Below are 15285 nucleotides of genomic sequence, written 5' to 3'. Positions count from 1 at the left end.
AGATGCTTAGTCTTTGGAAGAAAAGTTATGACCAACCTAGATAGCATATTGAAAAGCAGAGACATTACTTTGCCAACGAAGGTCCATCTAGTTAAGGCTATGGTTTTTCCAGCAGTCATGTATGGATGTGAGAGCTGGACTATGAAGAAAGTTGAGTGCCAAAGAACTGATGCTTTTGAACTGTGGTGTTGGAGAAGACTCTTGAGAGTCCCTTGGACTGCAAGGAGATCCAACCAGTCCATTCTGAAGGAGATCAGCCCCAGGATTTCTTTGAAGGGAATAATGCTGAAGCTGAAACTCCAGTACTTCGGCCACCTCATGGGAAGAGTTGACTCATTGGAAAAGATTCTGATGCTGGGAAGGATTGGGGGCAGGAGGAGAAGGGGACTACAGAGGATGAGATGGCTGGATGGTGTCACGGACTCTATGGACATGAGTTTGAGCAAACTCTGGGACTTGGTGATGGACAGGGAGGCCTGGTGTGCTGCGATTCATGGGGTTGCAAAGAGCTGGACATGGCTGAGCGACTGAACTGAACTGAACTGAAATAACGGGAGGACCTAAATATATAAAGCAAATATTAACAGAGACAAATGAAGAAAATGAAAATAGTACAATAACAGTGAACTTTAACATCCTGCTGACATTAATGGAGAAATTGTCCAAATAGAAAATCAATAAGGTCCTAATGACACAATAGAGTTGGATTTAATTGATACCTACAGGACACTTCATTCCCTCCAAAGGAAGCACATGCATTCTTCAAATCTAAAATATTACATCAAGAATATTTTCTGACCACAATGGTCTTACACTAGGAATCAACCACAGAAAGAAAAATACAAAAAGAATAAAGACATGGAGACTAAACAACATGGTATTAAAATGAGTCGATGAAATCAAACAGAAATTAGAAAATACCTCTGGACAAATAAAAGTGAAAATATAACTTTATAAAATCTTTGATATGTTTAAAAGAAAAATAAAAACAAAACCAAAAACAGTTCTAAGAGGGAAGTTCACAGTGATACAGGTCTTTCTCAAGAAACAAACAACCTAACTTACCACCCACAAGAATTAGCAAAAGAACAAACAAAGCCAAAGCCAGCAGAAGGAAGGAAATAATAAACATCACAGAGGAAATAAAATAGAGATAAAAAAGACAATAGGAAAGAATAAAATCAAGAGGTGATTTTTTGAAAAGTGAGTGAAGTGAAGTGAAGTGAAGTTGCTCAGTCATGTCTGACTCTTTGAGACCCCGTGGACTGTAGCCTACCAGGCTTCTTCATCCATGGGATTCTCCAAGGCAAGAATACTGGAGTGGGTTGCCATCCTTCTCCAGGGGAATCTTCCCGACCCAGGGATCGAACCCAGGTCTCCCGCACTGGAGGCAGATGCTTTAACCTCTGAGCCACCAGGGAATTGACAAATGTGTATCTTGGCTCACCAAGAAGAAAAAAGAGGACCCAAATAAACAAATTAAGAAATGAAACAGGTGAGATAATAACTGACACCACAGAAATACAAAAAATCATGAAAATACTATAAACAGTTATATGCCAATAAATTGGACACCTAGAAGAAACAGACAAATTTCTAGAAACATATAACCTGCTGAGTCAAGAAGACAACAGACAATTGGAACAATCACTAGAAGTAAAGTAGAGTCTGTGATAAAAATGATAGAATCTGCAAACAAAAGTCTAGGACCAACCAAACAGCTTCTCCGGGGAATTCTACCAAACATATGAAGAATTTATACCTATCCTTCTAGGGCTATTTCAAAAAATTTGAAGAGGAGGGAGCACTCCCAAATTCATTCTACAAGGCCACCATTACTGTGATATCAAAACCAGACAAAAATGCCACAAAAAAATTATGTGCCAATATCAATGAATACATATGCAAAATCCTCAAAACATATTAGCAAACCAAATCCAATAATAAATAATAAATAAATAAATACTGTGATTAAGTTGGATTCATTCCAGGGGCACAAAGATGATTCAATGTATGCAAATCAATCAATGGGATATACCACATTAGCAATAGGAAAGATAAAAATTACATGATCACCTCAAAAGACGCAGAAAAAGCACATGACAAAATACAACATCCATTCATGATTAAAACTTGCATTAAAGTGGATATAGAAAGAACACATCTGAACATAGTAAAGGCCATTTGCAACAAACACAAACCTAAGATAATACTAACCGATGAAAAGCTAAATTATTTCATGCTAAATTCAGGAATATGACAAGAATGCCCATTGTAACCACTTCTTCTTAAATATTAGAAGTTCTAACCACAGCAATAAGACAAGAAAGAGAAATGAAAGGTATCCAAATTGAAAGTGAAAACATAAAATTGTCACTGTTTGCAGATGACATCTGAGAGTCATCTGTTCTATAGAGAGAAAACCCTAAAGTCTCTACAGAAAACTTTTAGAACTAATAAATGATTTAAACAAGGTAGTAGGAAACAAGATTAATACACAAAATTATGTTGTGGTCTATAAATTAATGATGAAATATCAGAAAGAGAAAGACAGCCTTTTAAAAGCCATATCAGAAAGAATAAAATATCTAGGAATAATCTTACAGTGAGATAAGTATACTCTGAAAACTAATAAAACAACAGTGAAGGAAATTGAAGTTGATATAAAGTGGAATAAGAGATCTACAGATTTAATTCAGTCGCTATGAAAAAAATATTAGGACATTTTCACTGTATTAGAATAAACAATCATAAAATTCATGTAGAAACAGGAAACGTAATTAACCTCCAATTAAAATAAATAAATTTATATTAAAAATAAATAAATAAAACAAAACAAACAAAAAAAGAAACAGGAAAGACCCCAAATGGCCAAATCATCTATCTCAAAGGAGCTAAGAACATACAATGGAGAAAAGATCATCTCTTAACAAGTGGTTCTGGAAAAACTGAAGTCACGTGTAAAATTATGAGATTAGAACATTCTGTCACACCATATACAAAAATAAACTCAAAATGGTTTAAAGACATAATGTCAGAACAGAAGCCATAAAACTCCTAGAGGAGAACATAGGCTGCATACTCTTTGACATAAATTATAGGAATATTTTTTTGAATCGGTCTCCTAAAGCAAAAGAAATAAAAGCAAAAATAAACAAACGCAACCTAATTAAACTTAAAAGTTTTTGTCCAACAAAGGAAACCATAAACAAAATGAAAAGACAACCTACAGAATGGGGAAAAAATATTTGTAAACTATGCAAAAGACAAGGGATTAATATTCTAAACATATAAAAAGTTCATAAACTCAATATTGAAAAAAAACCAGACAATTCAATAAAAAAATGGACAGAACACAGAACCTGAATAACCATTTCTCCAAAGAAGACATACAAATAGCTAATAGGCACACGAAGGATGCTCAACAATACTAATTACAAGAAAAATGCAAATCAAAACAATAAAGAGATAATCAGTTCACTCTTGTCAGAATGACTACGATTGAAAAAGCCTACAAATAATGAATGCTGCAAGGATATGGACAAAAGGGAACCCTTTTACACTGTTAAAAGCAGGGTAAACAGGTGCTGAAACTCTGGAAAACAGTACACAGCTTTCTCAAAAAACTGAAATTAGAACTACCATATATGATTCAGCAACTCTACTCCTGGGTATTTATTGGGAAAAAAATGAAAACACTAATTCAAAAAGATACATTCACCCTAATGTTCAGAACAGCACTATTTATAACAGCTATGTCATGTAAGCAACCCAAGTGCCTCTCAACAGATGACTGGATTAAGAAGATGGGTATGTGCTTGTGTTTGTGTGAGTGTATATATAATGGAATACTACTCAGCCATAAAAAATTAAATTCTGCCATTTGCAGCAACATGGATGGACCTAGAGAATATGCTTAGTGAAATAAGTCAGACAAAGACAAGAATTATATATCACATGTGGAATCTAAAACACAATACAAACATATATACAAAACAGACTCAAAGGTATAGAAAACAAATTTTTGATTATCAAAGAGGAAAGGAAAGGGGGGAATTAGGGACAAATCTCAGGTATGGGATTAATAGATATAAGCTACTATATATAAAAGAGATGAACAGCAAAGATTTACTGTATAGCACAAGGAATTATAGTCATTTTATAATAACTATAATGGAGTATATTCTGCAAAAATTCTGAATTACTATGTGAGATATATGAAGCTAATACTATAAATCAACTATACTTCAATTATAAAAATAAATTGCAGGTAATGTATCTTTGAATAAAAACAGGTTCCAATAATTTCTTAAATAACTGTCATCTTTAAACTAAATAAAAATGCAAATTTGTCAGACACATAAATGTCCTTAACTTTTTCTGATATCCAAAAAATGATGAATTTTAAAACTGTCACTCTTTAATATATTAGTCACGTGCTTCCCAACCTAATACAAAGAACACCTCATTAACTATATTCAGACATTGGAAACCATTGCTCACTACAGATTTCTTCAAATGTTACAGAAATGGCAAGAGTAAAGTAAACATCAGTGAAATGGCATCTGTAACCCAAAGCATCTTTCTCAGGTACAAAAAATATAGATAGCAAGGAGAGGCAATAAATTTTGACCTTCAAGCCAACTAAAAAGTAATATCCCTATTTCTATGTTTAACCATACCTACTTATAAGTTTAACAATGGGATCAAATGAGACACACAGTATTAGTTCAGTGTTAGAAATTACTTTCCAGTATATCCTGATATAAAACTGTCTCCCCAGATTACTAAAACATGAAGGAGTTCATGAAGACAATGCCCCAGAAACATACATTTCACAGGCAATTTCCCTCATCAAATTCTAACTTTTCTGCCTTTCGTAAAAATTGTACCACCTCCCAACTTTCTGTTAACCTGTTCTGTTAAGAAAAATGATGGATAAGGAAGAAAATAAAATAACTGGGACCTTGTTTCTTAAAATAAATTGCAACCCAGAAAAAAAAAATTGTACTGTTTTTGCTAATGACTTAATAACCACACAACCAGTCAACACCTTTTCCTTGTGAAATATTTTATATTACCAATTTCCTAGATACTATATGTAAATACTTATAGGAAACAGAGTAAAAAGATAGAATTTTATTACATTTTTAACACTTGAGCACATTTATCAGTAAATAGGATATATGCTAAAAATGTAATGGACAATAAATCTGTCTACAAAGTAGCAACTAAAATAGAAGGATCTATTTCAAATTAAACTGATACAGATATTACTACATTAATATGCAATTATTCAAAAAGGTAAGAGTAACTTAGAAAACATGGGTGGATAGAAACCAAAATGGATTTTAGAAAAATATTTATTGCATGAAATTTAGTTTCAAACTCTGAAAACAAAGACTGCTCTACTAAATATAGTCACTGAAAATATCTGGAATAAAAGCAGGGAGGCTGAATTTACACAGAATGTAGGTTTCCTTGGCTATAAAACTAATTTTATTTTGCTACAAAAATAATCAATTTGCTTAGGTTAAAAGGAGGACTAAAAGTGGAATACCGAATCAATATGCAAGCAACTCAGAATCAATACATATTTAGATGATTTTTGAATCTTTAAGAAAATTAATCATTTTTTTAAAGTATGTGCTAGAAAAATTTAACTAGTTTAATTCAAGGAATAAACACTGCCAGGTAAAGTCATTAGCTGAATAACTTTCTCCTTATCCAGAGGAATGATTAATATTAAACCTCGGATATTCCAAAATGTATATAACAGCAATATCATTAAAAAAACAGTAGTTATTTATTTTTAGATATTAATAGATGTGGTTTTAAACCTCTAATATTCTATTTTTTGATGATTTTAATGTTACTGATTGTAAAACTTGCCATTATCCAGAACTTACATTTTAGCCACAAAAAGAAAGTAAAACACAGAAAAAGATACTCAGGATTTCGAAGACACAAGGGAGACATACCAAGTATCTAATTAATGAGAAAATTTTATAGAGCACAAATCAGATTTGTGTGGTGGTACAGATTTAAGTAGTGGTACAAAGAGATTGCAAGCGTTCACTCGATGATAAAACACAGAAGATTTCAGGGTGCTGTAAAGTGATGTTCATTGCTACAGATGTGCAAAAATGGCAATTCTGGCCTAAACTATAAACGTTAGCAAGAAGCTGGACAAAGGAGTTGGAACTGAGTCAGAATTTGAACAATGAGTAAGATTCAAACTGGTGTTGATAAGGGTATTATTAGTTATATTGGTTAGAGGACCATGGTTATATTAGTATATTGGTTAGAGGACCATGCAAAGGTCTGAATACGTGCTTGAATGGTAATGTGTAATTACTCTGCTGCTGCTGCTGCTGCTAAGTCGCTTTAGTCGTGTCTGACTCTGTGTGACCATTTTTATACTCTTCCTAAATGTAAAAAATCATTATCCACAAAAGCAAAGTAGAGGCTGTGAACCTTTAGCACTACATCTATTTTCATATTTAAAAAACAAATGAACAACCCAAAAACTTTCATATATTTTTGCTGTCAGCTCCCAGGTAACCTGAGAGGAAAAGTTTTACAATCTTTTTCTGCTTATAATTTTTCTTTCTTAATCATCTTGTTTCTTTTATAAATAGAAATTCTCAATATAAAGTTATCCTCCGTATGATTTTTGGGTACATTGCTACCATTTTCTTTTTATCTAGGAGGTTTCTATTTTGTTGTTTAGGATTTAGCTTCCCTTCACTTTTTCAAAAATTGAATAATGGGGTATTACTTCCTTGGACTTATTGCCATTACACGTTTGAAGTCTAATTAACTGCAAATGGATAACTCAAGAAACTAATGGCTCCAATCTTTCATCCTCACAAAGAATGACAATACTTCCTTGCTATAGTTTCACGGAAGAAAAATGAAAAAATTTCAAGTATTTACCATTTCTAGTTTCTCTACCTTAACGCGAACAGATGGATTTAGGGAAATCTTCTTTCCTTGTGGCCCATAGTTATCAGTCCAAGCAGGGGCAATATCTAAGAGACAACAGGGTACAGATTAATTGGAAATTTAATTGGAATAGAACTTTTCATTTGACAGGAGGTGTTCTTGGCTGCTGATGTTCAGAAAGAATTCTGGCTAATCAGTTGGCAGCTTTCATTTTTGTTTTCATTATTTTTTATTCTTTAAATCTAAAATGTATCATCTAGACCAATTTCACTTAAGCCTTAAAAGACATGGTCTAAAAAGAGTAGCCAATTATGCAATAAGTCCCACAGAAATATTAATTTAAAATACAAACATACATCCCACCACTTACCCTGTCATCATAATGCCTTAATTGCAAAATGAAAAGTCTTTTTTTCTTCCAACCTTAGTAAAATTATATTAGAAATTCAAAAAGGTCATAATTTCTCTTTGGCAGAAGCAGTTTGCTATATGAGGTCTGAAGGTACTATGGAAAAACTCACAAATGCAAACTGTTTCAAGGTTGTACATAAAGTATGATTAGTCTGAGAACTTCTTGAACTGAAAATCCTATTTCTTATTTTACAGAAGGGTTATATTTTGAGGAGCATAATGATTCTCAAGAGTTGAGTGTCATATACCTCTCACCCAATCTCTAACGCCTTCTCAGTATACCCTGACTATTTAGACAAGCTCTATCCTTGCTTTATAAGTAAAAACCAGGTGTCCCAAGTGACTAGAATTTGAAAAATTATTTTCCTTTAATATGCCAAATTTTCTCAGATTTCTGAAATTCATGTCAATCCTTGTATCTAAATTGTCACCATTCTAAATACACTTTTAAATGGTATTTTACTAGTTCTACATAGAAACAAGAGGAAGAGAAAAAACTTTTTAAAATGTCACATTTTTATGCAGTGTTTTAATTTTTTTTTAATTTCTCAGAGCATCTGTCTCTAAGTACAAAATGATTTGCATTCTCTTTCCTAAGAACATAAGAAGTGCATATGAAAATAAATAGTCTTCCTCTAAACCTTTAACACTTCCTTAACATTCTATGTAAAATCTTGAATATAACTTATAGGCGTCAAGATCATAAAAAAAAAAAAAACCACGGTTACTGACTTTTAACTTTAAATGGAATTCAAAGGTTGAGAAAGACTGATTTTAGTATAATAGAATTTTTACAAATTTGACAAAGGCAACAAAGATGTCTTTTTACTGTGATACCTAATTGTTGGCCAAGGGCTAAAAATAAATTACAAATACATTCTTCTTCCTCTTAAGAGAAATTTTTTGCCAGACTTGAAGTGTAGCATAAAAGGTCAGCATGGAGTAAAGTAGTATGGAAACCCAAGTAGGAGATAAGTCAAACCTTATTTTTCATTTGCAGGGGGTGGACATGTGAGTCTTGACAATGACTTTTTAGCCTGGTCCCTGACCTGCCATCAACCTACACTAACACAAGGTGGACCCAAGCTAACTTAATCCCAAACTCAGATCAAGACTAACCCTGAGTATGAATTACTCAATTCAAGCATGTGTGGAAGGGTGTAGAGGAGACAAAGAGAGGGCAGGACAGGGACACATACCAAGGCATGTGTTTTTACTTATGTTTTCCTCAGTTCAGTCAGTTCAGTTCAGTGGATCAGTCGTGTCCGACTCTTTGTGACCCCATGAATTGCAGCACGCCAGGCCTCCCTGTCCATCACCAACTCCCAGAGTTCACTCAAACTCATGTCCATCGAGTCGGTGATGCCATCCAGCCATCTCATCCTCTGCCGTCCCCTTTTCCTCCTGCCCCCAATCCCTCCTAGCATCAGAGTCTTTTCCAGTGAGTCAACTCTTCACATGAGGTGGCCAAAGTATTGGAGTTTCAGCTTTAGCATCATTCCTTCCAAAGAACACCCAGGGCTGATCTCCTTTAGAATGGACTGGGTGGATCTCCTTGCAGTCCAAGGGACTCTCAAGAGTCTTCTCCAACACCACAGTTCAAAAGCATCAATTCTTCGGTGCTTAGCTTTCTTCACAGTCCAACTCTCACATTCATACATGACTACTGGATAAACTATACCAGTGACTAGATGGACCTTTGTTGTCAAAGTAATGTGTCTGTTTTTGAATATGCTATCTAGGTTGGTCATAACTTTCTTACATCCAGGCATAAACATTCCCTATGTGCAACAGTGGATATAAGAGAAAAGTAGTGCAAGAGTTGGACAAGACTTAGCAACTAAACCACCATGCTTACTTTTAGGTAGGAAGTCTCTAGGTACATAAGGGCATTAATCAACAATAACCACAGTGACACAGGTATTATTATTTCCAACTAAAAATGATGAGACCAAGACCCCAAAAGGTAAAGAAACTAGCACAAGATCATACTGCAAGTAGGTGACCATGTAGGATTCTAATCTCTTACGACTTCTTAAACCAATTGTTTAAATGTGTCAATATCTTTCATCATCAGTCTTCTCATCCGTAAAGAAGGGGGAATAAAACAAATCACTTCACAGGAACTGTAATGGTAAAATTAAAAACCATAGAAAACTACTATGAAAACTACGCTTGCATGTGTGCTAAGTCGCTTCAGTCATTTCTGACTCTTTGTTACCCCCATGGACTGTTACCCGCCAGGCTCCTCTGTCCATGGGGATTTTCCAAGCAAGAATACTGGAGTGAGTCGCCGTGCCCTCCTCCAGGGGATATTCCCAACCTAGGAATCAAATCCATATCCCTTAGTCTATCTGCATTTGCATGTGGGTACTTAACTACTACTGCCACCTGGGAAGCCCATGTAAACTATAAAGTACTGTTAATGGTCATACATACATACAAAGATTAAACAGGAGATTAGTGTAAAATTATACTAACCTCTCAATGGCTTACCAAAATCTCTCTTCTAGCCAAGCATCCCCTAAATCTTTACCTTGAGCCAAAACTTTAGGAGGGTCTAGGCATGAATCATGCATTCGTGCATGTCGTAATCCATGGTAGGTTGATCCGGAAAGCACCCATCACAGACAGTTTGCCTCAACTTCCAGAGTCTCTCTCAGTTTCAGCCTTGAGCGCCTTATTTACTCATGTGGTGGGTGGGTGCGGTGGGGGCCGGGGGGTGAGAATTTTCAAACTGTGGCTTATTTCTCTTGGATCTTCTCTTCCTTTTCTTCTTTTTAGAAGAAAGGAAATAAATGTTTTATGAGTGTAAAAATCAATGCCATTTGGTTAATACTATGAACCTTCCCATGGATGTTTTTCTCATCACTAGCTTGTTTTCAGTTATAAAAGCCTTACTGTAGGAGAATTAAGGCTTCTGCTGTGGTAAAGTTAAAGTAATGGTTGTCTTTCTTCATGCAATAATTCTTTACTGATTTCCTCAGGAATGTCTTTAGTGTGGTTTTAGCTTCCTCATAATTCAGCTTATGGCAGTAGTAAACAGCTGTATTCTGAAATACGAAATTTATATAACAGAATAGTTTCTAAAGGCATACTCAAGTATAAAGTGGATTTAAAAAATTCTAACCAGTTTTACTGGCTTCCCTGGTAGCTCAGCTGGTAAAGAATCTGCCTGCAATGCAGGAGACACCAATTCAATTCCTAGGTTGGGAAGATACCTTGGAGAAGGGACAGGTTACCCATTCCAAGATTCTTGGGCCTCCCTGGTGGATGAGATGGTAAAGAATCTGCCTGCAGTATGGGAGACCTGGGTTTGATCCCTAGGTTGGGAAGATCCCCTGGAGGAGGGCATGGCAACACACTCCAGTATTCTCGACTGGAGAACCCCATGGACAGAGGAGCCTGGCGGGCTACAGACCATGGGGTCACAAAAGAGTCAGACATGACTGAACGACTAACTACATCCAGTTTTACACTTAAGAATGCTTTTGAGATGGGAACAGGGGTAGATTTGCTTCATTAAGTTTATTTTTGTTGAGATTATATTAACATTCATGTATTTTTAAGATTAATAAATACCAGCTGGCTGAAGAAGTTTACATGTGACAGTTAAGGATCTAATTTGGGAATTCATATATAACTACTTTAAACAAGTCACAATGTATGTCAGTTACCTACAGAATTTAGAGCTGACTTTGTTTTTTTCCCCTCAGAAATATCTTGTCTACTACATTCTTATGGAAGACAATGGTTCACCCTAAAGTCAATTTCATTTCAACTCTAAAAAAATTTCCCATTCTAACTGCGTTTTAATATTTACATAAAGCTTACTCACTCAAATAAATTTTTCAGTAGATTATTTTTCTACAACAAAATCAAGCATCATTTCTTATAGTCACTGATGTAAATTTACCCCAGTTCATTCATTACTGTAGGATCTCCTTGCTCTAAATGGAGTTGCCTCCTAGGATCACTTGACATGTAGCTCATCCTTAATTTTTTGCTTTTGATGATGGTGCCTTATTCACTTAGGATGATCTCTTATCTTCATCCATCCATTGACATTTATTACTTCTTTCAAGATATAGATGATGTCTGACTTTTGCCAAGAAATTTTTCCCTATTGATTTCTGTATCTTGTTCAGTCACTCAGTCACGTCTGACTCTTTGTGGCCCACCTGGCTCCTCTGTCCATGGAATTTTCCAGACAAAAATACTGGAGCGGGTTGCCATTTCCTAGTTAAGGGGATCTTCTCGATCGAGGATCATACCCTCATCTCTTGTGTCTCCTGCCCTGGCAGGTGGATTCTTTACCATAAACACCACCTGGGTATTTTGTGACAAATCAGACACAATGAACTAGCTTCAGGGGTAGAGAGGGAGGATGTCAAATTGAATTGAAAGACAGAAGCTTTCACTTCTGCTCTAAAAAATATGTCCTGGAATATTATCTGAGCTATATTCTAAACTTCAGTTTCTGTAAAATTAATAATAGCAAAATGTACTAAGCATATTCTCTGTACCAACTACAAATTGTTTAGTATACACAATCTTATTTAATACTCATAAGAACCCCGTGAGGAAACTGTTTCAATATAAGCTAATTCAGCTAATAAGTTGGGAACAGAGATCTGAATCTCTAAGTTTGCATTCAGGGCCTGGTAATTTACCATTGTATTCTCCCTGTATCACACTCAGGTCACTTACGACTACTTTTCTTAATCCACTTTGTTCATGTCTTCACATGTCTTGTGCAAGTATGTCATTCACCAATAAGACAGTATAAGTGTGTGTGTGTGCCCTGTGTGCTAGGTCGCTTCAGTTATGTCCAACTCTTTGAGACCCTATGGACTGTAGCCTGCCAGGCTCCTCATCCATGGGATTCTTCAGGCAAGACAGTGTATTTCTACTTATTGATTTCTGGCTGTGCTGGGTCTTCCTTGCTGCACACAGGCTTTCTGTAGTTGCGGTGAGCACGGTCTACTCTCTGGTTGTGGTGCACAGGCTTCTTTCTCATTGTGTGGCTTCTCCTGTTGCAGAGCACAAGCTCTAGGGTGCATGGGCTCCAGCAGTCATGGAATGTGGGCTTGCTAGTTGTGGCGTGTGGGCTCAGTAGCTGTGGCACACAGGCTGAGTTGCCCTGTGGCATGTGGATCTTCCCGGACCAGGGATTGAACCTGTGTCTGCTGCATTGGCAGGTGAACCACTGGAGCACAAGAGAAGTCTGACAGTATACTTCCTAAAGTACTGAACTACTCACCGCCTGCTCTAGTCAACCCAGAACATGGCAAATAGTCAAGTGGTTATCCAATAAAATAATCACACATACACATAAACAAACATACACATACACGATGCTTTCCAACCTGAATAATGAAGGTTTTTAGTCTCGTATTTTAGTTGACAATATACTATTAAGTATCTCATGAGAAATATTCTAGCTCCTTTATAATTCTTACTGAACCATGATGTACATGACATACTCAGTAAACACTACTGAATAAATAAATGGCTAAGAGACACGTTAAGTAGTTCAACTATTTTCAAAATTAAAAACAAGTGGCATAAATGCCTCCGTACCACTGCTTGCTTCTTTCATCTATCTTCTTTTTCTCACATGGGTTCCCAATTTAAAATAAAAACAATATATCAAGAGAAAGGAAATTAATTATGTAAAGGAAATAATACTAAATAAGTTTCTAAAGGCCAACAAATCCCACTAAGTAAAAAGGCATATAATTGATGGTTAAAAATTGTTCCTAATGCACTGGTAAATACTGCTCCAAGTCAGGGAAACGACTATGGAATCCACTATAAATTCCTGTTGAGCATAGGAGCTATGTGCTATGGTCTGAATGTTGTGTCCTCCCAAAATTTCTATGCTGAAATCCTAACCCCCAAGATCATGGTATTAGAAACTCGGGCCATAGGGAGGTGCTTAGAGCATGAAGGTAAAGTCCTCATGAATGGAATTAGTGTTCTTATAAAAGAGACCCCACAGTGCCCCCTAGACTTTTCTACCATTTGAAGACACAATGAGAATTGCAACCACAAGAAGGCTTTCTCTCAGACCATGCTGGCACCATGACCCTGGACTTTTAGCCTCTAAAACTGTGAGAAATAAATGTCTGTTGTTTATAAGTTATCCAGTCTGTGGTATTTTGCTAAAGTAATCCAGACTATGACACTATAAAATTCTTACTAACTCTTATTTTGCAGTTTTAATCTATACAATGATACCAAAAATTAAAACATATAAGTAACAATTTTCTTAATAGACATAAAATTAACTCTTCTTTTCTACACAATTTTTAATAAGGATAGTTTTTTCTTTGATTTCTCATTTAATTTTTGGAGAAAATTTAAGGGGAAGACTGTGTTCTTGAGCCTAGAAACACTTTATTGATTGATAAAAATCTTTTTAATGGGTAACTCACACAATTAATCCTTTATTGTTTAAAAACATCAAAAAGTCATTTCATGAAAATTAAGAACCAATAATACTGAATCCATAATACTCAAATGTTTTCCAATTTATATCTATATAATCTCTTCCAAGGAAAATAAAACATATTTCTTTTCTTAAGCCATGCTCCCTTCTATAATTTCTCTGAAAGCTGCATTTAATATACCTCACCAGGATTTCACTAAAAGGGCAAGGAAACCTCATCTTGATTTAAAGAAGAGTTTTCATTATGTGGTTTTAACAGTCCATTGATTATTACAGCTTCATAGATACTATTATGATAATTTATCTTTTAAAATTACAACCCTTTGCTCAGGAAAATTTTCAATAAAAGTCATAATCTAACAGAGACCACTGCATGATAGATTATTTTTACTCTTTTATTCAATGAAGAAAAAAGAAATAATGCACTCTTCTTTAAAGTCTATTGTCACATTATACACTCCTCATTGAGAGAGTAATTGAAAAAAATAACAGGAAAAAGGAATTAAATGTGCATTCACCTGCATTAGACATATCTGTCGGGCTGTTGTCTGAAGAAGTAATTGGAATCTGTTCTGTTTTCTTGTATCCAGTTTTTATCTAAGAAAGAAAATGAGGAATATGAAATGTCATTTTCTAAAGTAGGTCAAAGACCAGACTAGGAGTTCATGTTAACACAAAAAGAATGATTAATGAGATTAAAGCAATAGTCCCGAAAATATGAAACCTTTAAAATTTTGGTATATTCACCTTCAAACAAAGCAATTCAGAATTAAAGCAACAACTGCTTTTAGCTCTACCATAACCAAGGACAACAAAATATAAGGCTATGTACCATGTCTCTGAAAAGGTATTATAACCCCAAATGAAAAAGTATAAGAGCTAAGAGAAAATCTTAAACTCTATATCTGATTAGCATGGACCCAAAACTGAAGATACCTATGATGAATTTTATCCCACTGACTAAAAGCCTACTTGAGTTTCAAGTTTGTTTTATAGAGTACATGCTCTATTCTATAATTCATTATTAACTACACTGTAACGATTAGTAATTACAGTCATCCCTTTGTATCTGCCAGTTCTGCATCTGCAGATTCAATCAAAAGCAAATTGAAACTATTTTTTAAAAATTCCAGAAAGTTCCAAAAAGCAAAACTTGAATTTGCAGCACCAGCAACTATTTACATAGCATTTATACTATACTAGATATTACAAGTAATCTAGAGATGATATAAAGTATATGGGGAGGATATGCATAGATTATATGCAAATACAACACCACTGTATACAAGAAACTTTAGCATCCTTGGATTCGGGTATCTGCTGTGGGGGCTGTGGGAGGAGGTTGTCCTGGATATCTACAGACATCAAAGGATGACTGTAATTATATTGATTTCCATGTAGAAATACCCCCTTTTGTGTGATTCACTGGAAGAGACCCTGATGCTGGGAAAGATTGAAGGCAGGAGGAGAAG

General features: G+C 35.2%; 1 protein-coding gene across 5 annotated transcripts in view; it reads right to left on the bottom strand.

Annotated features, from left to right (window-relative positions):
• Nucleotides 1–15285, bottom strand: part of STXBP4 (syntaxin binding protein 4) — a 228147-nt gene that overhangs the window by 162178 nt on the left and 50684 nt on the right. For 3 of the 5 annotated variants that reach the window (XM_069602516.1, XM_069602520.1, XM_069602517.1), the window contains exons 8-9: nt 14332–14410; nt 6940–7034 (exon numbers count right to left, since the gene is read on the bottom strand). In XM_069602516.1, coding sequence (XP_069458617.1) covers nt 6940–7034; nt 14332–14410 — 174 coding nt within the window. The remainder of the gene's footprint in view (nt 1–6939; nt 7035–14331; nt 14411–15285) is intronic. The other 2 variants (XM_069602518.1, XM_069602519.1) reach the window with 1 other exon arrangement.

This window comes from Ovis canadensis, chromosome 11, assembly GCF_042477335.2.
Source record: "Ovis canadensis isolate MfBH-ARS-UI-01 breed Bighorn chromosome 11, ARS-UI_OviCan_v2, whole genome shotgun sequence".
NCBI classification, from domain to species: domain Eukaryota; kingdom Metazoa; phylum Chordata; class Mammalia; order Artiodactyla; family Bovidae; genus Ovis; species Ovis canadensis.
Note: the sequence above shows the minus strand (reverse complement) of the source record. Positions and strands in the feature narration are given on the sequence as shown.